General features: G+C 38.2%; 1 protein-coding gene across 3 annotated transcripts; it reads left to right on the top strand.

Annotated features, from left to right (window-relative positions):
* Positions 1 to 298: 298 nt before the first annotated feature.
* Positions 299 to 27,120, top strand: zgc:162952 (PKc_LIMK_like_unk domain-containing protein). 3 transcript variants are annotated; one of them, XM_018669551.2, is made up of 10 exons: positions 305 to 642; positions 2,833 to 2,905; positions 14,924 to 15,117; positions 15,673 to 15,794; positions 18,552 to 18,600; positions 19,036 to 19,185; positions 21,231 to 21,404; positions 22,664 to 22,747; positions 23,712 to 23,798; positions 25,327 to 27,120. In XM_018669551.2, exons 2-10 carry the CDS (start codon positions 2,875 to 2,877, stop codon positions 25,429 to 25,431), a joined length of 996 nt encoding a protein of 331 aa, XP_018525067.1. In that variant the 5' UTR covers positions 305 to 642; positions 2,833 to 2,874; the 3' UTR covers positions 25,432 to 27,120. The 3 variants fall into 3 exon arrangements, with proteins under 3 accessions (XP_018525069.1, XP_018525067.1, XP_018525068.1); XM_018669553.2 differs by lacking the exon at positions 23,712 to 23,798 and having other exon boundaries at positions 299 to 642; XM_018669552.2 differs by lacking the exon at positions 2,833 to 2,905 and having other exon boundaries at positions 308 to 642.

Here is a 27,120-nt window from a genome sequence, read left to right as displayed (position 1 = left end):
ATGGGAAAATGACCAAAGATGAAAAGGAAAATCTTTCTGATGAAAGTTCAGACCTACAGTTAACACAGATCTAATCATGTTAATAAAGAAGAACACAATTAAAATCTAAAATTGGCGGTGATATTACAGCTACATTGAATCTCTCATTTATCCCAGTATAGGTGTCCACACCTGGTGTATCGGTTTGTTAAAATGATGGTCTCATGGTCTGTATCTTTGCTCATGTCTCCTCCAGGTAGCCTCCTCGTAACAGCACCTTCATGAGAGCAGTATGGTTTCCGGGTCACCCTAGGGAGCAAGGAGATTTGAGATGCGGTAATGAGAGTCTGTCCGCTGCTCAGCCCCGCCCCTCCTCCTCTTCGTGGGTGGAGTTACATCCACCGACGTGCTAGTGAAGCTGGTTTCTAAGACAACCTATAAAACATGCATTTGCATTTGCGAGGCTTCTTTCACCACTACATCCCCAGCGAAGTGAGAAGCAGGAAACTAAACTCACCGTCTGAACGCTGCAGGAGAGAAAAGTGTGAAACAACCGAGGCTTCCTGAACACACAGCAAACTAGAACGGATGTATGATGCGTAATACTTCATCAGGACTGTAAAACTGAGCCGTCTTTTACCCTCAGCGACGCTGGGGCTGAATGTAAGTAAACTATTGTCGGTCTTACTAGCTTCTGTGTTTGCATAAACTTTTAAACCGTCTGCTACAAAACTAACGAACCACATAGGATGTCCATCTGAGTAATGCAATATCTCCAGTCTGCTTAGAGAAATTGTAGACCTGAAAGTAAATGCGGATGCATATACGCTAAATTTACTATTAATTAATCAATTAATTAAATAGCCAAAAGACATTAGAGATATTACAACGCCAGGTACACAAGGCTTAGAGGAGTCAGCACAAGCGTACTATCGACTCCAATAGACAGAGATGCAGTGGTTCTCAACCTGAGGGTCGGGACATTTAAAAAAAACAAAACAAAACAAAAAAAAACAAACAAACAACAAAAAAAAAAAAAACAATAAAAATTAACAGATGTCTTCACTCCCCACAAAGAAGCTATTTAAAAAAGATTCCGTAAGGGATTTGAAAGGATTCCAGTTGGATAAGTGGATTATTAACTGGATTCATTTAATAAAATGCCATTGAATCCTCTCACCACATCTGAAGAGTCCCCAAAAGAATTCTAACTATAAATGGAGGAATCTCTGTCTGTCTGTCTGTTGTCGTGGAAATTTTCTCAGCTGCTGGTGAAGAATGAAATAGAGACTTCTGCCGGCCGACAAAGTTTTATTTTCCTTGCAAGAAAAAGGTCAGTCACCACCCGAGCGGTCAGGAGATGGCAAAAGACCCTGAACATAGGGACATCTAGACCTTTATACCTGAGGAATACCCCTAAAGGGGAATAAAGGATCCTTGATCTTTGTTGTTCCTTGGCACCCCTTTGTCTGCCACTGGAAGTGGCACCCCACGCCTGGGGTGATCTTTCACACCTGGGGCATCCCACAGAATCCACATCCCAATGGGAATGCAAACAAGCAAATGGTCTAGACGTCACAAATGGTTACAGATAAAGATAATGAAATTTGCCATTACACTGTCTTTGGATCTTCTCAAATAATAGCTCATTTGATCATCTTAAGATTTCACAGGTGAACTTTCGAGGAAGTGCAATAAAAAAGAAAAGAAAAGTTGGTTAGGGCTGGGACAAGGCATCCATGTGACTGACGTCATCTATTATGACAACTGTATGTTGCAAAGATGGCTGTGCCCAGTCATAGTGTAAATTCCTTGGAAAAAAGCTACAGAACCTCACACAGGATCATCTGTGTGAGGATATTTTAGCCAGAGACCCAGACTCTTTAAATTGGAAATGGTTTATGACAGCAATACAACAGCTATGCAAAGTCATGATGATAACACTGGCATATGCATCATAAAGTTGTGAAGACATTTTGCAGACACAGGAGCTGTGTCGCTGGTGACCTGACAAATCTAAATCCAGTACTCTTACTCTTTTAGCTCTGGTTTGGTCTCTACCAATTCCTGAGAAGACTTTGGCTCTTGAACCACTAAATACTGTGTTCACCAGCTAGTTTTTCCCCTGAAAACAGCTGAGAAGAGCGAGAGTCAGTCAAAAGATTAAACCTGTGGATTGTAAAACCAAATGAAAAAAACTTTGTAGAGCTGAATGGAATTGCGGTCAGATGATAACTATTTGTTCACTATCACAGTAAACATGACCTGTTTTTAATGCAAAAATATCTAGTAGCGGTGCTCTAATACTTTAGTGGATATTTTATTGTGTAGCATATATCCAAACAAATTTGTGTTACTTAGCCATGCCAATAGATTAACTGATAAATTATTGATATATTGGTATCAGAGTGTATTTTTCGATAAATAGCAAGAAACCTACTACAGAAATGCCAAAGTAGGTTTGTAGAACGACAAGTAGTTTTTTTTTTCCACTGTAAAATGTCCCTCATAATATGTAACTTAGTTGCAATTCTTAAAAACATCCATGTGATTCTGTAGGCGTCCAAACCTATTCACAGCGTGAGGCTTCACAAAATTCTGTGGACTTCTTTTCAGATTTTTAAGGTTGGGAACCACTGCCACATGGGGAAAAAAAGTGTTAGTGCAGTCTCTGTATGGTTACCTTAGTATGGTATATATTTTAACAGGAGAGGATCACGTCATCATTATTTTATTGTCTGCAAGTCAGGCTTCATGACATTTTTCAGTGCTGCTTGCTTAACAGTCCATATGTGTTGTCCTGTGTCTGTGTTTTTGCTTATTTGCTGTCGCATGTATGTGGTTCCTCCTCAGTTTCTGCACAGAGACCTCTGACTTTGTTCCATCATCCACGAGATGCATATGAATAGCTTATTAAATCAATGGAGTAAGTACTGAGAGATTCAAATACTTTTTCAACTCTTCTTCATGATGTTTACAATGCATTTCTGACAGTAAATGCATACATTTCATAAATCATGTGTTTGAAAAGCAGAGGTGATTTTCATGACTTTTAACTGTATATGTAGACCTGCTCAAAAATAATCTGACACCCAACTGAGAAACCACAACCTTGTTGGTTGACTTGATGGAAGGTGAAGGTGTGTGCAGTGCTGCATTGCTTGATGTCAGTGTCTCACATCCATGTGTTAAATCCAGCATTGTCTTGTTTCCTCTTTACTTTTTACAAATGTCCTCTTGTTCAGAGAATCTATTTTGGGCTTTTCAACTGGTACACATGGAATCCCGAAGTGTTCAATCAACAATGACATTATAAAATAAGTGATCATGAAAACTGTGTAAAATGAACCATCAGTTTGTGAAATATTGTAACTCCAGGCTATAACTAGCTCGATTCATTACTTACCGGCAAATTGAGGAGCCAGTGTTAGCAGTGTTCAGTAGTTCTTGTTGGTTAGAGCAGCCTAGAAGAAAGACTCTCTGTCTTTTTGCTCTCCTCAGAGTTGTGTGTCTATTTCTGAGCAACATGGAAACAGGAAACACATGATTGGCTGAAAGGTGAGCAGGTGGTTACAACACCACTGTCATGCAAAGTGACAGAATAAAATAAAAAATGGCATGACAAATGAAAGTGTTATTGAGAAATATGCCACCAAGAAATAAAAACAGCAGTGAAAATGAGCTTCTAAATGAAGCTTTCTAATATTAAACCAAATTGAACTCATTCTTATTGATTCCTTATTTTGTAATTATTTATTTTTATTGAACACTTTGGGGCTCTATACTGAGATAGATAGATTGTTGCTATTGTTTCTAATGCTGTTTGTTTTAGAAATGCAGTCCAAGCAGTGGTACAAAAGCAGTCAGGCTGTATTGATCCTAGGCTAAAACAAACACCTGCATCTGACAGTTTCCATTTGATATCAAGAACCACCTGTAAATGGAAGATTGTTTCTAGTGACCTCTGGTTTGTGTGATTTTATTTATTACATGTAATGATCCAGATCAGTAGTCCATAATATTGTTTAGCCTTTTAGCCTGGGTCAAATTAAGTATATCCGAAAATACATTTGATAGTAATTAATATCCAGCAGGTGTTAATTACAAAGAAATGTTTTTTAGCTTTGGTGGCTGCATTTTAATGAACACTGGTTCATGGTCTAATTTACCGACTTTTTATTTACCTTCACACTCTTACTGTTACATGCTTGGGAAGCTTGGTTACTTAGCTACAAGGTTCATGTTTGGCTGTGTAGGTTGCAGCAAGCCTTTGAAAGGCCTTTTTTAGCAAGCCATCTGTGTCGTCTATCTCTGTCCCTCACTGAGGACTGTGGAGTATAATACTGGTCAAGACAGTGTGTTTGAAAGCAGAGTTTTGTATCTATAATCTTAATATTAAACTTGTGCCTGAATGTTTCTGCCTGAAAACTCTGCTTTGCACATTCTGCCTTCATTTTCAGGCTCGCAGTTTCACTTTACAAGTTGTGAGACAGAAAAACATAGGTGGGTGTGTATGTGTGTGTTCACTGACTCAAGGATGTGCTCAACCAACGCTGCGCAATTTTCTTAAGCAGAGCTTTGTAAGTGAATCATACAGTATGTAAGAAGGAGAGGGGAGAGGAGAGGAATTCTGACCAGTCAGTCTCCTTTGAACTGCTACAGCCACCACAACTGGCTACATTATTCACTCAATCATGTGAATCATTCTTACTGACAACTAGAGACAGCTGCTGATGGCTTGGAGGTGGGTGAACATTATTTAACTGAGAAAGATAACTGGTTAGGGTAAGGTTGATGTCAATTAAGCATTATAAAACTCAACTGGTGTGGGTTAGAGATAATATTAGGTTCAGGTTAAGGTGAGAAAGCACATATTAATGGGTAAACAGACTTCCCTTAGAATGAGCTCCTGAGCGTTGGAATCTAACACCAACCCTCTGAGATCCCTACTATACACCAGGTAAAATGACCACTATAACCTCTAATGTATTCATCTGTATAAACCCAAGAGCAGATGAGATTAAAGATGGACAGAAATGTGGCCCACTTTGTTACTTAATGTATTAGAGTTAATGCATTAGAGTACTTAATGAATTCCCCTAGTTTCTCTCTTAATTATATCTCATTCTTTTCTGTAACCTATCAACTTCTAAAAATCACTTTTTTAAACTACTTAACATTATTTTGTTTTTACATTTTTAAGCATTAAGTTAATGTTTTCATGAGTCACATGTGTTATTGTTTTTATCCAGGTGAGTCAAATTTTAAAAGAATGCTTTGACTGTGATCTAATAATCAGGAACACATAGACAATAATACTTGGCTACCACAGGTTACTGTTCCATCTGCTCAGGTTACTTTGGTTGTATGTCCACATTTTTTCTACATAGCTTGACCTTGACAGACACTGGGGGTTGGCTCGGACACTGAATGAGTTCAGTCTTGTTAGTGGTGGTGGGTTATAGATTGTAGAAATGCATTGTGGTGTTTGCACATTTTGTCTGACCTCCAACACTGTGTCTCAAGCCCACTCAGCTATCTCTACAAGTTGCATGTTGTTCTCAAATAGGATTTTTCCTTGCAGAAAAAAATATAGAATAAATTATCTGACAGTGTTTCCACAAGCAGTCAGGGTGCCACTCTGTTGTGGGATAAAATATGTTTGAATACCATGCATAGACTCTCCAGTTGTCATCATCATCCCCAACCTGCAGCTCCATACAGTAAATACTTGGTCTCTTTTGCTCTTTTGTCATATGTGCCAGTGAAGGGGCCCAGTGGATATTTAAAGTGGACATAGGGCATCAAGGGCTGATGTTTAGTGTCTTGTGTCTAATAGGTGTGAACATGTTATGGCTGCTAGACTTTGATGACATGCACATATGACTAACATCAATGCATCAGTGCAGGTGCATAAAGAATTAAAGATGGTGCGCTCTTGTTTAAACCTTACTAATGTTCATGGAACAATAGTAACAATAACTGCAATTCATCACACATTAGAAGTGAAGTTGCCAAAATTATGGCAGATACAACAAAGTTGTGCATCCTGTTTTCCAAACATCACAGCCACTGTCTTTTTTTATTAGCCCTAATGATGGCAATGTCAGTATGTCAGTTGACCACTTTGGTCCAGACTTTAATATCTCAACATCCTTTAGATTGATTGCCAGTGGAATTATACATTATATATTACAGACATTCACTGTACTTCTGATGATCCCTTCATATTTCATCTTGTGACACCAGCAAGGCAAAGTTTTCACTTAAAGAGTGACAGATCTCTACATCTGCAAATGGACTGGAACAACACTTTGTACTGACATTGATCGTTTCTAGTGGATTAATGCCTTTGGTGAATATCTGACTTTTCCATCATTTGTGGTTTTGAGTCAAATGTCTCCACAACTGTTGGATGAATTCCCATGAAATACGGTGCACACATTTATGTTCCTCATAGGACATTAATGCTCAACCCCCCTCCACTATCTAATGATTCTGGTCCAGTCCCTTAGCACATCAGGTCTAAGAGATCACCCGAGTCACTGTGTTCATAACTCTTTTGTCTTCTTCCAGCTTGGTGCTGGGACTGCAACAATAACCACATTACTACATCTCCATGGTATTAGGTGGTTTACCGCAGGGCAGAGCACATTACAGTCATGACCACAGTAACAGCTTTCTCTCGTATCTGAGAGTGTTTCCATTCTCATGATGGTTATGACTTGTGTTGTGCAATCAAATCTGTAAAGCGGGTTTACTATTTGTTATTTGTTCTCTAAATTATACTGTGTGTTTGGTTTGAGACTTAGATGTTCCAGCATAAACAGACAAAGAAAACCAGACTGTGAGTTAGCAGGAGGTGACAGGTGGTCACTCTCCAGGTAAGGAAAACAACCTGGGACCTGTAATTTGAGCTTAGGCACAGTAAATGAAGATAGAGTGAGGTCAGTGGAGAGGAAGAAACAGAAGAAGTGACAGGGGATTGTTCAACTCATTCATGAACTGGCTGAATGACCGCTGTGAACATGAATCTGTGACATGTATTTATAGAGTGATTTCATTAACTGCTAGGTAAATGAAATTTGCAAGAAACATCTGCACGTCGAGCATCATGCTGAACTGAAGATGAATTAGCTCTGTTAAGCAGCATTTTAAGTGGGACAAATTTACAGCTGCAGGTCCAGGCCCAGATTCAGTTTATATGCAAACCAAATGTTAACACACTCATGAAATCTCTGAGAATAATGCTTCACTAACCACTGACTCTCCTATTCTGACAGTAGAAATCCATTTCCATGTCTTGTTGGTTACAGCAAAATCCACCTGAGAAGAAAATGTATTTTTTTAATGTGAAGCATTGTATCAACAAATTCTTCACTTTGAAGTTTTAATAACATATTTAAAATTTCAAATATATTATTAGCTGAATTGAAGAAGGAAAAAAAAGCTAAAACCCTACTCAATAAAAAGCATTTTTCCTCATCTTCCAGACTTTCTGTAAGTAACTCGCTAAATTAAATGTTTTATAAGAAAATAGTCAAATCAGTCTTTGTGCATTTATCAAAAACAGTTTTTGTTTTTATTATACCAAACAATACATTCCATTGTCCCTTGTAATAATTACAGCAGAAAACAAAATGGAAAATAATATTCTTCATCATTGAAATGGCAGGTTGAACCACTTTCATGTCTGTGCAATAAATATGAAGTTATCAGTGGTAAGACCTCTAAAGCTAACTAACTAACAACTATCTTTTCAAAGTCAGCTACTGTAACAGGTGAACAGTTTCATGTTGGCCATACAGACATGAGTGGTACTGATCCTCTCATCTAAGGTCACTGATATACTTGCTTTTAATTACGCTTTGCATGTGCATCACTGATGCCTTGTGTGTCCTGCGTTCCTTGGGGTCGTTGGTTGAATATGTCCTCAGATATTTATGCTCTATGTCTGTGAGATGCAGTTTGGCACATGACTAGTGGTGGAGTTTTGAAGAAACTCATGGAGCTTGTCTGCCTGACCATGGTTGACATTGTCGTTGTCATTTTCTCTGCTGTGATCTCAACATCATCAACAGTGTACTCTCTGTCTGTGTTGCCATGGTTTCTGTGTATGTTTTGCAAAAGTAGCAGTTGACAAGAAAGATAATCCTTTTTTTTCCATAACTGAGCAAAACATATCCTCCAGTGAACACTGTTCGCCAGATTTGATGAATGTTTGTACACATCCAGATATGAAATAGCTAATAGCATTATGTTGCACTGATTTCTATCTTTATAGAAAGATTTCTAGGTTCAATACACTGGTAATTGCACTAAACAGTTTTGTGGTTTTTAATATATTTGAACACTGATTTTAAATGAATGTAGGCTTATTACAGTATGCCACAGTGGTTTATTGGTTATTATAGCAGCAGCCTTTCTAACCACATGCAGTAAGTCAGTCACTGTGAGCAGTGATTGAATTACCTTTGGGCCTCTGTCATGCCTCATGCATTGTCCAAAATGAAGTTTTGCTTCCTCACCTCTAAATTACAGAACATTAACCTCATGAGTTCTGTGGAAATACAGGAACTTTGCTTTGATCTCCTTCACATATTAGACTGGCATGCTTCCCATACATTAATTTATTTGTGGCACAATGTCAGCATTGACGTGCAGCACATTGATTCACTCAGGCCCTCCTTGCCCTGGCTGCACTCTCACAAACACTTTAACCCATCTGTGAATAACCCGTCATCTCTGTGCACACTCAGAATGAGATGAATATTGAAAAAATATTTTCAAAGCCTCAAAAGGGTTCGTCCTGTGGAGGCGCAAGCACAGTCTGGCCCAGAGGTATTAACAAAACAACAGCGGAACTTTGAACAGTTTGACAAATCTGATCACTTATCACTTTGATCACTTTGTTTTGGGTATTTCCAGACTTCAACCAGTGGTGCTGTGACAGCTGAAGCAGCAGCAGAGGGTTAGGAAGGGATAGCTGTAGGTAAAGAAGCAAGAGATGTAGGGAAGGAGAAGGATTGCAGGCAACATGCCAGCACGTGAAGCAATGGAGCTGTATATGTTGTTCAGGTATTTATTTGTTAGAGAGTACTTGGCAATCAAAATATCAATATCGCATTAGTTAGGAATGGATTTAAAGTGATTGATCGGCAGTGGTATCTCTCATGGATCCCTGCACATACTGCAGGGCACTGCCTCAGGCTGGTAGCACAGAGCATGAGGACTGCTATTTTTAAACACCCAAATTAAAAAAAAAAAACAAAGTATGCAGCATGATTTTTGGATGACATCAGCATGATGGTCTAGCGTACCAAATGACTTCACCTATGTAATGTCATGTGTCATGATATATAGCTTGTTGAAGCTGTTGCACCACCTCCAAGCCCATGTCAGCACATATATATATATATATATATATATATATATATATATATATATATATATATATATTTAAAGATATATTTCCATCTGTATGAAAATGCTTATAGTGCACTGCTGTTGTCATGGAAGATCATGACAGTAAAATGAAGGTGATACATAAACAATGGTGCCAGTTCCTGTGGGGAAATGTGGTCTTTACATCAGGAAAGTAGACTACAAATAAGGAGTACTGTATTTAAAATGAAATAAAACTGCACCAGTATGGTACTGGTACTGTATTGGTTCAAATGTGAACAGCATCCTACCCTAAGAGTGATAGTAACTCAAAAATAAATGGGAAATAAAAGAAGCACTGTATTCTGCACATAAATAGTTTATGTTCTGCAGCAGTGGCATAATTCATCAATACCACATCCACCACCAAATGTGGTTGACGCCAATGGAGAGCCACAGCTATGTGTTATGGAGCTCTGGCCATTCCTAATTGATCTGATCACTGATCCCTTCCTTCCATCTCTGCCTTCAGAAACCTGCAGACCAAGGCAAAGCTCTTAGGCTGCTGTGGCTTTAAGGCGACCCTCACCTCGGTTTGGAAAATCCATGAAGCAATTAACAGCTACTGTGGCTTGGCACAGGCCAGTTTAATGGCTCGGGTTTAATTTGATTAGGCTGTAGCCAAAAATGTAATTACTGGAGGGCTGATAGTGGTAGGTTCATGCTCTGCTATTGTGCAATTGCATACTCTATGCCTGAAGTCACTAAAGATGCTGTTATCCACCTAAACTACAATCCTATCTCAAGACTTTGTTGCCATTAATCAATTTCCAGTTTTGCTTTTTTTGGAGTGCAACCACAAATTATCCAGATGTCTGTGTGTGTGTGTGTGTGTGTGTGTGTGTGTGTTTGGATACTTTTAGTGGTTTTAAGCAGTGTACAACCTTGTGGAAGGTAGTGTATCATGAGTGAGTCACCGCCTTGACATCACCTAATGACGTGAAGCTCTCTTGTTTGGAAGGTGACAAGGTGACAAGTCTGGTCTTAAATGTATAAATACACAAACATACATACCCTCCTCTTTGAGCTAACATCACATCCCCGCATGATCTTCAAAAAAAATCCTCAGAGAGAGTCCTTGTGTGGAGAGACGAAGCTTTGGGGAAAAATCTCTCTTTGGTGTGAACAGATTTTTACTGTGATACATTCATAGGTGGCATTCCTTATCAGCTGTGAAGACGTCAGCGTGGCAATGGCTAGCCCTGATATTCCTGTTGACGCTGTGTGTGGTCAGACATAGGTCAAACTCACAGTGGATTGTGATAAGTGCCCTTCAGCACAAACAGGCAAATTTCCTGCATGTTGCTTGTGTAACTTTCCATACGTGTGAAAAACACAAAGATTGAGCTGGTTGAGAATCATCTTCTGTAAGAGCTAACAACACATCAGCCAAGAGGAGCAGACAAAGTGGGAAATTAACTGTGGAATACAGAAAATGGAGAGTGCAAAAGGATGGGAGACAAACTGCAGCATATCCATCCTCAGCAGTCAAAAACAACTGACAGATTCTGAGAAATGTGAGATACAAGATTTTTTGTTATAAATGCATCGATTTGTATATTTTCATTCTTATCCTTGGATTAACACATAGAGCAGTTAATATTTCAGTTATCTCCATAAAGAATCCTGGACTTAAAGTTGACTTTCAGAAATTGTATTTCAAATCAAATCGCAATATCTGTCAGAAAAATCGCAATTAGATATTTTCCCTGAAATCTTTCAGCCCCAGTGCCCTCTGTGTGTAAAACCTATGGTAGTTTGGATGTTTAACTTTTTAACTTAACTTTTTAGCTCCCAAAGTGGGGAGTTAGTGTGTGCTGCTATTTTCTGCAGTGCAGAAAGGAAGGAGTGGTGAAGGAATCAGACAGCAGACAGTAGAGTGGCAGCTAGATGATAGGGCTGCACTGTAAGCATTTTCCTCTGACAGTGTTGGAGCTGAAAGTACAGCGATTGTTTAGTCCAGAGCCGAGTGAACAAAAGCAGCCTGAATAGCTGAAGTTGATTCCCCCAGCTTGATTGATGAAACCATGCCAATTGTGTTTGCGTGTCAGTGTGTGCTTTCCACCAGCGTCACTGTAAAGGCAAGAGAGGCTGTTGTCATGGAAAAAACAAACTCTGACCTTCAGTGTTGTCACACCGGTCCTCTGTGGCTGAAATTAGGTCAGGACTACACCCTCTGTGAGGAGCAGAGAGCAAGTTTCAACACTGTTCTTAAAGCCCAGCCACACTGAAAACAGTTAAATAATGGCAGCTTGATCAGCATCTTTTGATTGGCATCTGTTGCTCCTCTGGATCTCTTGCAATGAAAAGATATTCTGCCTAAGTGAACTGATGATGCCAGGCCAGATTACAGTGCATTTTGTGTTTGATTTATCCAGTGTTTCTGATATACATGTTGTACTTGCTGAATAATTTAGATAGAGGATTGGAAGAAGATTTGATAGAAGATTGGGGATTAGCTGTTGTCTGGGATCCTGCAGTGTCTTCAGAATTTTGGAATTCTTTATTGAATATTTATTATTATTGAATACAAGCAGCTATTCCTGTCCTGCATCCACTATAGATGCTGTTTTACTGTGGTTGTTCAAAGGCATTCTCGCTTTCTTGCTGAGAACCAAAAAGACTCATATCAGTCATACCTGTGCAATAACAATGGCGATATAGACAGCTGGTGATGGGGGTACAATTTAATTAGTGAAATTTAAAGGTGGACTTTGTTACCCTTTAGGCAGAGCAAAATTAGGTGTTTCCCTCTGTGTCCAGTCTTTATGCTAAGCTAAGCTAACTAGCGGCTGGCTGGAGCTTTACATTTACCATACAGACATTTTGTGGTATTGATACAACAAGTGTATTTCCAAAAATGTCAGACTATTCCTGCACTAAACTACACTACTACACTACACTGCTTCCCCTCCATAAAAGTCAACAGGTTGCACTGTTAGATGTTTTAAGCTATATTCTAATAGGCTTTTCAATTTATGAAAATGTTTCCTTATTGTATTTACAGTTACAGTTACAGGTGATAATTAGTGTTGCCATTTGCCAGTCATGACAACAAATCTCAATAAAGCATAAAATCAATGAGTCAAATAGTTTTAGGTCATTTTTACACAAGGAACAAAAATATTTGAATCCAGATTTTATGAATGCTGCACTGCATAGGTCTTTACTACTCCAGAATAGTGTCATTATTAGTGTCCTGTTATTCCAATGTAAAAGAAATATTTTGGAAAGGAGTAAAATTTCTACTATTCAAAGCAGTAGAGTTTGTCATTTTTACTAATATTTTTCATTAGCTGAAATATGCTCCATAACATATTTTATTGTAGAGAGGTGCCTGTGACCCAGGCTCGTTGAACAGCCTGGCAGCAGAACAGAGATGTTTCCCTCTAGTTTTTGAGTGAGCCACACTCTTCTGACCAATCAGAGATAGGGTATAGGGCAAGGATGTAGGGACAGAGCGTTCCCCACACCATTTCACCACCACTAGCAGCCTGGACTGTTGATACAAGGTGGGTTGGGTCCATGGATTTATGTTGTTGATGCCAAATTCTGACCCTACCATCTGAATACCTCAGCAGAAATTGAGATTCATATCACATTTTCCAGTCTTCAGCTGTCCAGTTTTGGTGAGCCTGTGTCCACTGCACTGTTTGTGGCTGACACGAGTGCAACCCAACATGGTCTTCTGCTGTTGTAGTCCATCGGCCCAAGATTTGATGTGCTGTGCATTCTGAGATGCTTTTCTGCTCACCATAGTAGTAAAGAGAGTTTATCTAAGTTACTGCAGCCTTCCTTATGGTGAGTGTATATCATTTACTGGCATAATGTGTGTGCAGTAAAATATGCTGTAGATGACAGGAAAGAGAATGACATACAAAAAACTGAGTGAGAATTATTATACATATAACAAAAAATGATCAAAGGTTCCCTCGATCACAAAAATCTACCTTCACTGTACATTTACTATAAGTCTTGTTCATGTCTTACACAAGTTATGTTGTGTATTAGCCCTTTTTAGAAATGTGAGCATAACATTGCGTCCAATTAGGACAAACATCTCACTTGACCACTGTGGACAGTGTTTGTGTTCAATGACCAACCCTGTTATCCATTGGTCCTACCTCTGTTTTAAGTCTCACATTATTCACCGTCTTTGTTTCAGTCTGTGAAGTGGAGGCACTTTCCCTCATCTGTGCAGCTAGTAAGGGGGAGAGTGAAATTAGACCCTTTGTGAGCTTCTCTTTCATCCAGGGTTTCTTTCATACCATTAAATGCATAAATTGCCCTTTGGGTTGTCATACAGTATTTTGTGTTGATCAGCTTAGCTTTAGGGTGAAATGAATATATTTTAAATATTGTTGGGCTGATGCTGCATATGCCTGTATATACATATATATCAATGTAGATATAGAATATAAATATGAATGTATGTCATTTCATTTCTATTTATTTGTCGGACAACACAAATTAATCAGCAGTCTGTAAATGTGCTAGTATTAGCCAAGTGGCTAAAAAGAGACATCACAGAAGACGGCAACACAACAGATTTATCAAAACAGAAACACAGGCTATGCAGAGTACCTTGAAGCAGCAAAAACATCAGTATAATGACATAGCAATTAAAAAACACCACTTCTGCACATATGTCCAAGAAAGCAGCACGAAACAACAAAACACTGAATCTAATGTGTTGCGAGTTGGCGCTCGTCAGTGCCTGTCATTTTTTAGTAAGATTATGAGCTTATAATCTGAGTGAATCAAAGTCAATCACATTAATACATGATGGTCTGGTCCAGTTAGCCCTTCATCAGATTAAATCTGGAATATTTTTCACTCAGTGTTGCACCTCATCGTCCCATCAGTTTAAAAAGGTTGGTTTAAAAAACTGGGGTGGTGATGGTAGTGGTACATATTTTATATGTAGAAACACACCAGTTTCCATAGGTAACCCTTTGGCCAAGTCAGAAGCACTGAGCCGTCACTTTTTCAGTGCAAGTTTGCATAAATAGCTAATTGTGTTTGGCTGCATTTTTTGAGGATGACGACGATGATTTCTGTTATTGGTAATATGGCTCTTCCTTTACCCCCTAAATACTGCTGCAACTGTGTTTCAGCTTACTTTAGGTAGCCTACTGATGCTCTTGTACTCTCTCCCATTTTTATGAAGTCTTGCAATCTTGCTCAGGCAGTTACTTACCATGTGGAGCCATGTTGCATTAGACACAATCCAAGTCAAAGCTGAGAAAGCTGTGGTGTTCATGGGTTATTTTATAACTTTGTTCATGCAAGTAGCCTTAACTGGAAATCATAGGTGTAATCACTTTTGCTGCAATGGTCACAGGTCTATTCATTTTTGTTGCATTGAGGTTGTATTTTTGGGCCCATATTTTCTACTTAGTCTATCTAACCTGTGTGTGTGTGTGTGTGCATAGCATGTATACATAAGGTGGTTTATTATTGTTAATTATATTATTATTACATGTCTCTACTTTCCCAGTGGACATCTCCAGGATGTGTGATGTAGATGTGTCCTCAGAGCCCACCAGTCCTACCCTGTACGGTGAGTCTTCAGACAAGTACTACCATGTGGACCGCTGGCAGAAGCTCCGCACCGCCGTCCGCAAACTGGAATTCTGGGAAAACTTTACCGCTGAGCTAATCGGAAGCGGCTTTTTCTCCAAAGTCTATAAGGTATTTCTTCTGTCTTCTCTCCATTTTGCCTTGCTGCTAGCCTACGTGTGAGCTGCCATCAAAGCCTGCTTTGTTTCAAGCCACTAATTGGGACATTCTTGCCATTCCATGATTGGCCCACCAGCTTTGGAGACCATGGGGGCGCAATGCTCATCCCCAGCTGAGACCTTACATAACTCCTAATGTGAAATCAGTGCAGGAACAGAGCTACAGGAAGAGCTGATTGTCATACATTTAGGCTTTGTCCATGATTAAATGAGTTAGAAAGAGGCCACAGGATGGGAAAGTCAGAGCTTTGATGTGTCCAGATTGAGTGAAACTCAGAAAGTTAGGTTTTGCTCTCTGATTATGGACTGATGTAAAATAAATAGAAATCAATACATAAATTGAATGTGCAAATACTGTAAATGTGCACCTTCAGAATTAAGTTTAAAAACTGCTGTAACACTGTCTCCACTGTATCTCTACTTGCCTCCCCATCATCACTGCTACAACTTGCTGTTACTACTTCTGCTTCCTCTGTCTCTGCTATTAATGGCTGCGAATGTCCTTCAGGTGATGCACAACACCAATCGGAAGGTGATGGTGGTCAAGATCTACAAGAACGACGTTGACCAAGACAGCATCGTGCGAGAGATAAGCCTGCTACAGAAACTCTCCCACCCCAACATTGTCAGGTAATTTCCCTGTTCTTACTGAAGCCCTTGTGATTTTTTTAATTGGTTAAATTCCCCTAAAGCAAAATAAACTGCTTGGGGATTTCCTTCACAAAACATTCAGTCACTATTCACAACAGAGGTTATCTCTGGGCACTTCAGAGACCCAACAATTCCACATCAAATGTGGAAATAGTCCTCAACAAATGAACTGGCTCCCCGTTATGAGTAATATTTGATAAAAACTACAGCTGTTTATGGAAATTATTGAGAGACAAGAAATATAAATGATTTCACTGTCCTTTGCTTTATTTAAGGACTACATCATCATATTTTGTTATGTTCAATATATGGTGTCTATTAGCTGAGGTTTATCACATAGTCAAAAATCCTCTGATTTGTAAAATGTTTTGTGAAGAGATAACTGTCATGATTAACATGACTTAATAAACAAAATGAAAATATACTTTATACATGTCTAACTGGTTAAATTCTCCTTAAGCAAAAGAAACTGCTTGAGGATTTCCCTCACAAAACATTCAGTCTCTCTTCTCTGTCTCTGCAGGCTCTACACCCTCCCACACATCACACTCTCTCTTTTTTTCTCTACATCTCAACTTCACAGTCTGTAGTGTGGTAGCAGTATTTATGGCTACCACAGTTACAGAGCTTTAAAATGGAAATACCTCTTAACATGTTTGTACTTACTTAAACTACACTAAATAATTATACTATGGTTCATACATTTTTATGAATATGGAAATGAATAGAAACCAAAGGCTTTAGTATAGAATAGTAGAATTTAGAATAGGAAGAAAATAAATTAGAAATCATACAGGGGTCAGCAAAAATGTATGTTTTTATTTTTTATTTTTTGGCCACGTGGGGGCAGCAATATGAGTTAAAAAACACAACATTCTGGTTACGTGATTTAAAGTTGATTTTTCAAATGTACTAGCAAATTCTTTATTTACATATTGAACAGATACATAATAACATCATAATTCATTTGGAGTTGGGTTTTTGTCCACCAGATTCACTCTGTTTTAGCTCTGTTTTAGTCTCCCTCAACTCCTGAGAAAAATATCTTTAAGTGTGAGATTATTCACAGGTTCCATGGCTATTTAGCTAAATTTGTCTGCCTGATGGCTGGCACTGAATAGGTAGTGTAGAGTGGATTTATCAGAAGTTTTCCAATGAAAACAATGTGACTGAAACTTAAGTGGAAGAGCACAGTGATACCAAAACAGGAGAGTCAGGTGATAAGTCTCTGTGGGTTCATCACTACAATTGACCCCTTTATAGTCAATTGAACCATTGTTTATGTAAAGAATAGGGATTATAACAGCTTTAAAATTCAGAAATGTAACAGAAACTGGTTAAAAAAACTCAAATTGTTGGCAAGTAGAGTGTTAACTAACTGTATTTAGTTTGGTGCCTGTAACATAACCGAAGCATTGCCCTACTGCAGCTGCAGTCAACACTAATGAAATGAGACCTTGGTGCTATTTAACACAGGCCCTGTCATCTACAGCAGTTACATAAGGTGTGAGGTCAGGCAGACATAATGTTTGCCTAAGCAATCTTATTTTAGCCATGTACCAAGGTCATGGCAGTAAGTTTATCAGAGTGTAGCTTTTTGTATCTGCTGAGGTCATACTGTTAGTACCTGGTACACACCAACCAAAGGCAAATGCACAGTGTATGTAAATGATGTTGAAGTCATTGTTCTCAGGATCTAATACTATTGCACAATTGTTCTTTAAAAAGTTCAGCTTTGATAATAAACTGTGATCAAGTAAATGCTTTCTAAATAACATAGATGGATTGGTTTAGAAAAATCTACAACAGAAAAGGGACAGATCACTCTGTATTGTTGTTAAATTTGTTATATTTTTAAACCTGCATTAAACAATTGAATGCTTGTTATTTATTATATTCCTGGACTACTGTGTATGTGTAATCATGGTTGTGAAGACAATAACTTAAGGACACCGTATGTATGTAGCACATTTTACCTTTACAGTGGTTTGTCTCACTGATTTTATTATCATGATCACACATTCTGTAGTTTATTTTGACTCAATCCCACACACCAATATCATATTCACAAGAGCATCAAATCAAGTCAATTTTAATTTATATAGCACTGATTCACAACAGAGCTTAACTCAGGGCACTTCAGACACCCAACAATTCTACATCAAATGTGGATTAATCCACTGGCTCCCCCATTTTGAATAACATTTGATTAGAACTACAGCTGTTTAAGTAAATTACTGAGCTTTTAATAAAACAAAATTCTAAATAAAACATTGGCATTGGAACTGTTGATTGATGTAGGTCTTTAGTAGGAACCAATGATTGTGCACCCTGATTGTGGTTGCAAAAGTAAATATTGAGAAATAGATTAATATATTTTGGTTTTGCTCTTTTCATGAGAACAAGAAATATAAATGATTTCACTGTCCTTTGCTTTATTTAAGGACTACATCACCATATTTTGTTATGTTCAATATATGGTGTCTATTAGCTGAGGTTTATCACATAGTCAAAAGTCCTCTGATTTGTAAAATGTTTTGTGAAGAGATAACTGTCATGATTAACATGACTTAATAAACAAAATAAAAATATACTGTATACATAAGAAATTTACACTATAAAAAGCATAAAAAGTTATTGAAATATATACTACATCAACAGATTTTCTTTAGAAACTCAATTTTAATAATAAAGTTTATGAAAAAGTAATAACACATGTATATCCTCTCATTCTAGATATCTGGGAATCTGTGTCAAAGAAGACAAACTCTATCCGATCTTAGAGGTGAATCCAACTCCTTTTTTTCTTGTTTTGCTTGAGTCATTGTGACTGTGTATGTTCCCAGGCTGGCTTTTTTCTGAGTGTGGAAAAACAGAATATGTGGGCTGATAGTAATAATGAAATGGTGAGCAAGTTGAGTCAAGTGTTTATTGTATAGTTTGACCTGGGTCCAGCAGTATTTGCAGTGATCTTAGATCTCAGGTCTCTCTGATTTCAGGTCATAAAGGTGGGGATAGTTATTACTTCAGAGTAATGAGATTGTACAGAAGAAATTACATGTTCACCTGCATCAACTTCATACCCTTAACAAAAGCCTTATTACTCTTCTGCTATTTGAATTTTAATTTCCATTTACTTTTATTAAGTGAATTTCTACTTATTTTGATGAGTCTTTCATTTTCACACACTGTATAACCTGGTGTTTGTTGGCTGTTTCAGTATGTAAATGGTGGCTGTCTGGAAGAGCTTCTGGCCAGGAAAGATGTTCCCCTGTGCTGGAGAGAGAAGGTGGACCTGGCCTGTGACATAAGCAGAGGAATGATCTACCTGCACTACAAGAACATTTACCACAGAGACCTCAACTCAAAGGTAAGACCCTCAGTCACTGTCTCACTCTGACCTACATTAGTCTAGTGTCCCAACAGGGGTCATTCAGGTTCATCTTTCATCACCTGCTATCACAACCAGTTCTCCAGTCTGCCACCACAGACATGTCATGCACTGTAGCTGATACTTGTCCACCACAGCTCAATAACTAAGATAGACCACGGAGACAGATTGAGAATTTGAAAACATTTCAGTACCTTGAAGTGCACCGTTAGAGTCTATATTTCTTGGTATTATTAATAATTGCAAAGATTAAACCTTTACTGATATGTAACCTAAAACATCCAGTGAGTAGGGTGCAATGAACTTTTGGCTGCTGAGCATGGTCTGTGATAGGTGAATAGCATGCAACCAGCCAGTGACAAAAACTACAGACCATTGTTTAAGAGAGTTCCTTCCAAGACATATTTTTTCCCAACAATAGTAATTTGTGGTTTGTTTGAAATCGGTTTAACTACCAAATGCTTTGGCCTTGTCCCATAGGAAAATCAACTGAGTGCCAGTGTACATTGTCATAGTAAAATAAGGAGAGGCAAAGTATTGAAATACTTATCCAACCTTGCCAACTTGACTTCCTTACTTCCTTGTGAGCCCACTTCACCAGGAACCATCTTCTGTGAGACAGAGAAGCTAGTGGAAGAGAGGCCAGTCCAGACATGACGTCATGACTCATGCTTTGATGTCCTTGATGAAAATGATGAAAAGATAAACACAATCCAAGTTTCCATGAATTAACAAGAAAAAAACAACAACAAAAAAAGCATTTTACATATTTCTGGAGGTCTCTTTGTCTGTAGTATGGCATCATCATGTACTGTAACAAAATGGTCCCTAAAGTTGCAATGATTATAATATGAACACCCACAAACATGAACATAATTATGATCCAAAAAGCAGGAATTTGTAGTTTTGTTTCTTTTGAATACCATGCCAGTTTTGCCCCGGCCTAAAAAGTTGCGCTGGGATTAAGTCGCCCACATGTCCAGCACAATGTCTGGACATGTGAAACTCAAAGCTCTGAAACAGAGGCCCCTTTAATTGATGCTCTGTGTATCTACAAGAACTTTCCATTTTTGTTCCCAAAACTATTACTTTGCTTGGCAGAGAGATGAGGAGCCCAGGCTAAATTTAGAGGTGAAGTCTGGGTCCTAATTTTTTCCCAGGAGAGCTTTGTAATGACAGGCTACTGGAAGGAAAAGGCTTCTGGTGCAATGGGAGCCAGATGCTAAGAGACTCAACTTCCACACACACCCAGTCACGGACACACACACACACACACACACACACACACACACACACACACACCCACACACACAGACTTATACAAACAGAAACAGAAACTCACAAGATTTGTAGACATGCAAACACACAAATTGCATTTCATTTTCTTTTTCTTTTAATATCAGACATGTTTTTTCTGTGCAGTCACTAACAAAGCTCTGTCTATACATACAGATTTATACACATGCATCAACATCCCGCATATACGATACACACTAGACACTCATACAAACATTTCAGGCCACCCACTGTTGTTATGCAACTACAGCTCTCCCACTGTCTGCCTCTCATCACACCTCCAGCTTTTTGCCTGTAAACTCAGTGAACCATGAGTTTTCATTTTTTCACAGAAATGTTTAATTAAAAATCTGATAGCCAGTCAGGGTGATGGAGCTACCTATACCACACAGGCAGCCAAACTGAGTCTCATCTGTGTACAAAGTCTCTTCACATGTGGTGTGGGTAAATTATTTAGTGTGCAGGAAACGTGCTGAAAGCAGATCCCTTTGAGCCTATTGATAAGTGGAGACTTGTTTGTCTGGTAGCTGGATGTTGACTTTGCTCCAGGGAACACAGGCACACTCAATGGAAGGCCATAATATTAAAAACAAAAGAAACTGTTGATGGTGACTGCTTTTTTTCAGATGTCAACCTTACACTGCCATCTGCTGACAAAATATTACATTGCAGTTGCATTAATATGTGCATTTATTCTTTTGTTGTTATTCCTGCTTGTGTTTCTTCAGAACTGTCTGATCCGGGTGACATCTCGGGGAAGGGAGGCCCTGGTGACAGATTTTGGCCTGGCCAGGGAGGTGGTGGAGCAGCCAGTTAAAGATCCTGGCAGGAAGCTCTCACTGGTGGGCTCAGCCTTTTGGATGGCCCCTGAGATGCTCCGAGGGGAGCCATATGACCGCAAGGTAGTGGATAAACTACTGTTTTTAGTATACACACAGATTATAGATACATATTAACTGTAGAGTGTGTTGACATAATTTGTTGTAAATATTGCAAATATTTCAGATATCCAATGCGGTTGACAGAAAATGAGGCACAGTGCAGTCGGAAAGTATTCAGACCCCTCCACTTTTTTCACATTTTATGTTGCTGTCCTTCCTGAAGTTTTTGCCATCTCCACACAAGATCTAAGGTGCTTAGTCAGAGTGACCATCAGGTTCTTGGTCATCTCTGATATCAAGCCCTTCTTCCCCATTTGTTCAGTTTGGCCTAGTGACCAGTTCTAGGAAGAGTCCTAGTTGTTACACACTCCCTCTATGTAAGAATTATGGAGGCCGCTGTGCTCTTGGGAACCTTCAATGCAGCAGAAATTTTTTTGTAGGCATCCTTGGATCTGTGCCTCAATGCAATCCTGTCTCTGAGCTCTTCAACCTCATGGCTTGGTTTTTGCTCTGATAGGCATTGTTAGCTGTGAGACTTGTGTGCCTTTCCAAATCAGTCTAATCAGTTAAACTTACTGCAAGTGGACTCCAATAAAGGTGTAGAAACATCTCAAAGATGATCAAGAGAAATAGGATGAATCTGAGCTAAATCTCAAGTGTCACAGCAAAGGATTTGAATACTGTTTGTCAATGTGACATATCAGTTTTTCCCTTTTTAATAAGTTAGCAAAAATTTATAAAATTCTGTTTTCGCTCTCTCATCATGGGGTTTTCAATGTACATTGATGAGGAATTTGATAAGCATAAGGAACTTAATTGTAACTTGATGAAATATTAAAAAAGTCAAGGAGTCTGAATACTTACTGAATACTTTCAGTATGTTTGAACTCCTCACCAATCTGCTTGTCAATTTCTAACACTTATGAACAAGACCCCAAGATACTTGAGCTACTTCACTTGTGGCAGCAACTCTCCCCCAGTCCAGTGTTTTCTAGCAGAAAACCATGGCCTCAGACTTGGGGGTGCTGACTCTTATCCCTATCGCTTTGCACTCAGCTGTCAGTCAGTCAGAGATTTTGATGTCTCATTGGGGTCTATTGATCGTTCTTAGTCTGGTCCCTCACCTGGGATCAGTTTGTCTTGAGAGATCCTACCATGGGGCCACTGACCCTGATAACACAGCTTTTAGGATCACCAGGACACACAAGCCCCTCAGCCACATTAAGTTGGCAATTTTTTATATCAACCTAAATTGATGCATCTTATTTCACTTGTTTTAGGTGGATGTTTTCTCCTTTGGCATTGTGCTCTGTGAAATCCTGGCCAGGATTCCTGCTGACCCGGAGATACTACCCAGAACACAGGTAGAGCTCAATGAGAAACCCATTATCACAGCAGAACTCACTTCACATCAGGCTGTTTGTGAAGGGAGAGCAGTCAAAAATCATTTACTCTCACAGCAAAAATAACAAATTGTTTTCAGTACGATCATATGCTAATAAATTGTTTGACTGGAAGAGACTTTTGTGTATCAACAAATGACATTTTTCTGCTGACAAAAACACCCTTAAAATACAAATGAATGTGTAATCCTACCCTCATTTGAAAGCCAAAGGTGTTTTTTTTTCCTGCAGTGATCCATTTTCAAGCTTTTCACTCACTGGATTTTTTTTTGCAGTGTTAGACCATATTCCAGCAAGTAGAACTTGCTTGTGAGTCACATGACCTGCAGTAGGGGATATTTTGATCTTACGGTCTGGTTGTTATGGTTGAACGTTCCAGTAAACAATAGTAAATTAACCTTGAGTTATGAATATTTTAGCACAGACCAACATTGTGGTTGATTATGTATGTGTAAATAACTGATTCATCATTTCATTAGTAGATGATATTACCCCTCCTTTCTTATTTTAAAAAAGCCAATTTCCCAAAATGTTTGACTATTCCTTTAAAACAGACTTTATTTAAGGACATGGAACTAATAACATGTACAAAAGTTATAGTATATGTTAGCATTATCAGTCCTTAGCTGTTTTTAATTTTTAGTATTAACCTAAAAAAAAATCCCACCTTACATATCATGTACGAGCCAACACAAATGAGTGTTCTTCTTTGAAACAGCCTGTGAATAAAAGCATATGTTATCATAATATGTGTTGTTAGCAGCTTATTCAAAGCTGAAAGAGACACAAATGTTCATTGTTCCACTTACAGTGCCCAGATGTGTTATACAAGACACAGTGCTTTGTAAGTGCCTAGCAAAAAATGTGTGCTATAGTATGCCCACACTGTAGTGCTAAGCCAACTGTTGATGTTAATGTATTTCAGGACTACGGACTAGATGTGAATATGTTCAGGGGGCTGGTGACCGACTGTCCTGAGCGTCTCCTGGAGTTAGCAGCCAGCTGCTGTATGGTAGGTTAGACTTAGACTCAGACAGACGTTAATTGTCATTCAGTATGCAGCAAGTGTACATAGAACAAAATTTCATTTGCATAGGCCTCAGTTTTTCAGTTTCAGTGCAGTGCAAATGTATGTGAAAAAATTCCTGCAAGCAGAATGGGAATATATATTCCCAGGTTAATAGAAACGGAAACATGGAAACACATTAACACAAAAACAAGGTTATGGCATTGCAATATCAAATAAAATCAATAAGACTACTCTTTTTATTGTGTGTAGACAAATTAAGAAAGCTATTAGAAATAAAAGTAATTATGTATCAGTGAGCAGTTTAATTATAATTTTATCTTGCTATTAGATGGGTTATTCCAAGTGAAATACAGAGAGATGTTCCTTTATGTTCTTTACAATATAAACAACAGAAACTGAAACTCCTCCTATTTATTATTATATGAGTATTGTGTATTATTAAATTCTGCTGATTGCCACAAGCCATGCTCAGGTGTCCTACAATAGATTTTTCTCTGTCTATGTCTGGCCTATCCTCATCATGTATAATAAATATAATAACACACTGACTCCTAAAAACTGTCATGAATGCACTTGTTCAGTAAATATCCTACTACCCTGGCATCTGATCACTCAGTTAAATGTTCATATTAATTTAGTGACCAAATTATCATAATAACCAATCACAATTTTATGGAAAGTGCAAATATAAAACAAAATCAAAACATAGCCGTTCAAGACACATTTTTTTCCTCTTGAATGTGATATATCAAGCCCACCTGCCTTGTAAGACTTTCTTCAAATTTAGCACAAACATTCACTTGGACTCAAAGATAAAGTTATTAGATTTTGGTGGTCAAAGGTCAAAGGTCACAGTGACTTAACATTCTTGTGAACGCAATATATAAGGAACGCCCGGAGGGAAGTGCATTACATAGGATTTATCTGCATAATGCCAGTACCTGAGATCAATGAATATACTGCATATTAACATGTCTGCATGTCTTCAAAATATTACAAGTGATTGAAATGTTGGAAATGACCAACCACAGAGAAAAGTAACCATGTATTTTGAGGTAGTTGTACTAGTTTATCCATACACACTTTAAGTATGTTTCAGAGAAATACTGTACTTTTTACTCCACTACATGTAATGTAACAGTTACTTTATTATTGCAAACTGGTCAAAGTGACAACATCAAAATGCTACTTACATATTAATACAATAATAACAACAATAACAACATATTATTGTAATAAATGTAATAATAATGTGATACTCAGATACTATATAACAGTCACATTAAGTGTTTTTATTTTTTATTTTGAGTTTAAGTAAAGTATATTAATGTTAAAGTAATTAATTCTTGTATTTCTACTTAAGTAAGATTTGTGGTATTGCCACTTTTACTTGAATAAAGAATCTGAATATTTCTTCCTTTGAATGAATATATGAATGTATGAATGACATACCAATAAGCCCAGAAGCAGACATATCCTCACAGAGCCACTGTCTTTTCTCCAATCTAAGGTGGAATCCTTCAGACGGCCAGCGTTCACAGAGTTGCTGGATGACCTGGGAGAAGTTGCAGAGACGCTTGAACCACCACCACAATCTGATCTGACCACAAGTTGAGTGGTCCGTCTGGGAACCCCACCTATTCAGCATCAGGAGAAGAGGGTCTGAGATTATTTGGCATTGTCTGGACAGGAAACTGGACTCAGTCTGAGAAACACCTGATCAGGTGTTCAGCCCTCTCTGGCATCACTTTCTTCCTCCACTGCACAACACATGACCATGGTGGACCTTGTCTTCACTGAGGTGGTGCAGATATACAGTATTAGATGTGGTTTTGATGAGCGGTGGAAACTGTTGTGACTTCTTATGAACACTATGCTTTGACACATTAGTGTATATATTAATAGTTAGACTCATAGGAGCGAGTATTCAGTATGTTCTGTTTCTTGCCACGTCTTACTTGACTAAAATGTTACCCTGTCTTCCTTTCTCTGATCCTCCTGTTCTTTGTGAGTGGTTTGTTTTGGAACCAATGAGACAGATGTTCAAGTCTGTTGATGTGTTTTCTGCTTCCTATGTCAACATGCCTGTCCCTTTTGATTCCACAGGCCAGGACTCTGGTTCAATGCTTCTCCAACAGGAAATTGTATTTGTCGACTGCTCTCTACCGGGACTTTAACATGGAAACTCATCACTTCATATTAGATTGAACACAAAACTGTTTGAGAAAGCAGAGCAGCCACTGATACACACAACAAATGCAGGACTAATGAAGCAGGAGCTGAAGAGATTATAATTGTTTTGTATGCTCTGAATAGTTGCACTTGAGGCAAAAACCTCAAACATAGCAGGTCAAACCCCAATTTGCCCTGTGTACCGGTTCACAATTCATATTCATGGTTATGTGTTATGTTGGTATCATATTAAACGTATTAATATTGAAAGCCTCCAACCTATCAGCTTCAGCTACAGGGACACAGAAAAAATCATTTGTAGGGCTTTAGACTTTACTTACTGACTTTACTTAGCATAACAACTTTACATTGTTTGAGTTACATGACAGATGTTTCTCAAAAGAACCATTAATTTCTCAACAATTTTTCAATACCTGTCGGTACAATCTAATGTCCACACCTCTTTTTGTTTTGATATATTTTGTCTTTTCTTTGGGGGTTACTTTACTTTGGTTACTTTGAGCTGCGTAAATACTTAAGCTTCTCTTTTTCTCACAAGTTTTTGGGATTGAACTTGTCTTTAAGTTTACCAGTTTTGACTTCTTTCTAGTTTGTGTGTGCTCTCCCAATGATTTTTCAGGCAGCTTCAATACAAAATGAACTCAGAAAAGCCACTTTTGGTTTCTGTCCTGTCAAATTTATTCTGCTTTTTTAAATTTAAACATGTAAGCTAGTTTTCAGACTCCAAAGATACAGGTTTAGTTTTCTTGCATATATACACAAATGATAAGAGTGAAACAATATGAAAGAGAACAATGAAATACAGATGAAACACAGAAAACTGTCTTTTACACACAGAAATTGTATTGAGTTGGACAACAGACTCATCAAGAGGAAGAAAATGTAAAAGGGAAGAAAAAATTCAAAGTAAATTATCAGTCAAAGTCACTGTTTCAGGTTTCACATTACATCATAGAAAACCAGTGGAGCCATATTCATTTATTCTACTTGAATAAAAATTGGAAAATAAAGTTTCAGTTCCATTTCATATGAATATCTGTGTGTAATTTATTGGGAGACTGACTTTATTTATTTGAATGACACCAATAATAAAACTGTTTATAAATGCTCA

This window comes from Lates calcarifer, linkage group LG13 (assembly GCF_001640805.2).
Source record: "Lates calcarifer isolate ASB-BC8 linkage group LG13, TLL_Latcal_v3, whole genome shotgun sequence".
NCBI classification, from domain to species: domain Eukaryota; kingdom Metazoa; phylum Chordata; class Actinopteri; family Centropomidae; genus Lates; species Lates calcarifer.
This window is presented reverse-complemented; position numbering and strand designations above follow the sequence as displayed.

Excerpts from the sequence above, each read along its gene's own strand:
- zgc:162952 (XM_018669551.2), top strand. The coding sequence starts at position 2,875 with ATGCATATGAATAGCTTATTAAATCAATGGA. Across the intron at positions 18,601-19,035 it reads AACTCTATCCGATCTTAGAG|TATGTAAATGGTGGCTGTCT; the intron begins GTGAATCCAACT and ends TGGCTGTTTCAG. Across the intron at positions 21,405-22,663 it reads GGGAGCCATATGACCGCAAG|GTGGATGTTTTCTCCTTTGG; the intron begins GTAGTGGATAAA and ends CACTTGTTTTAG.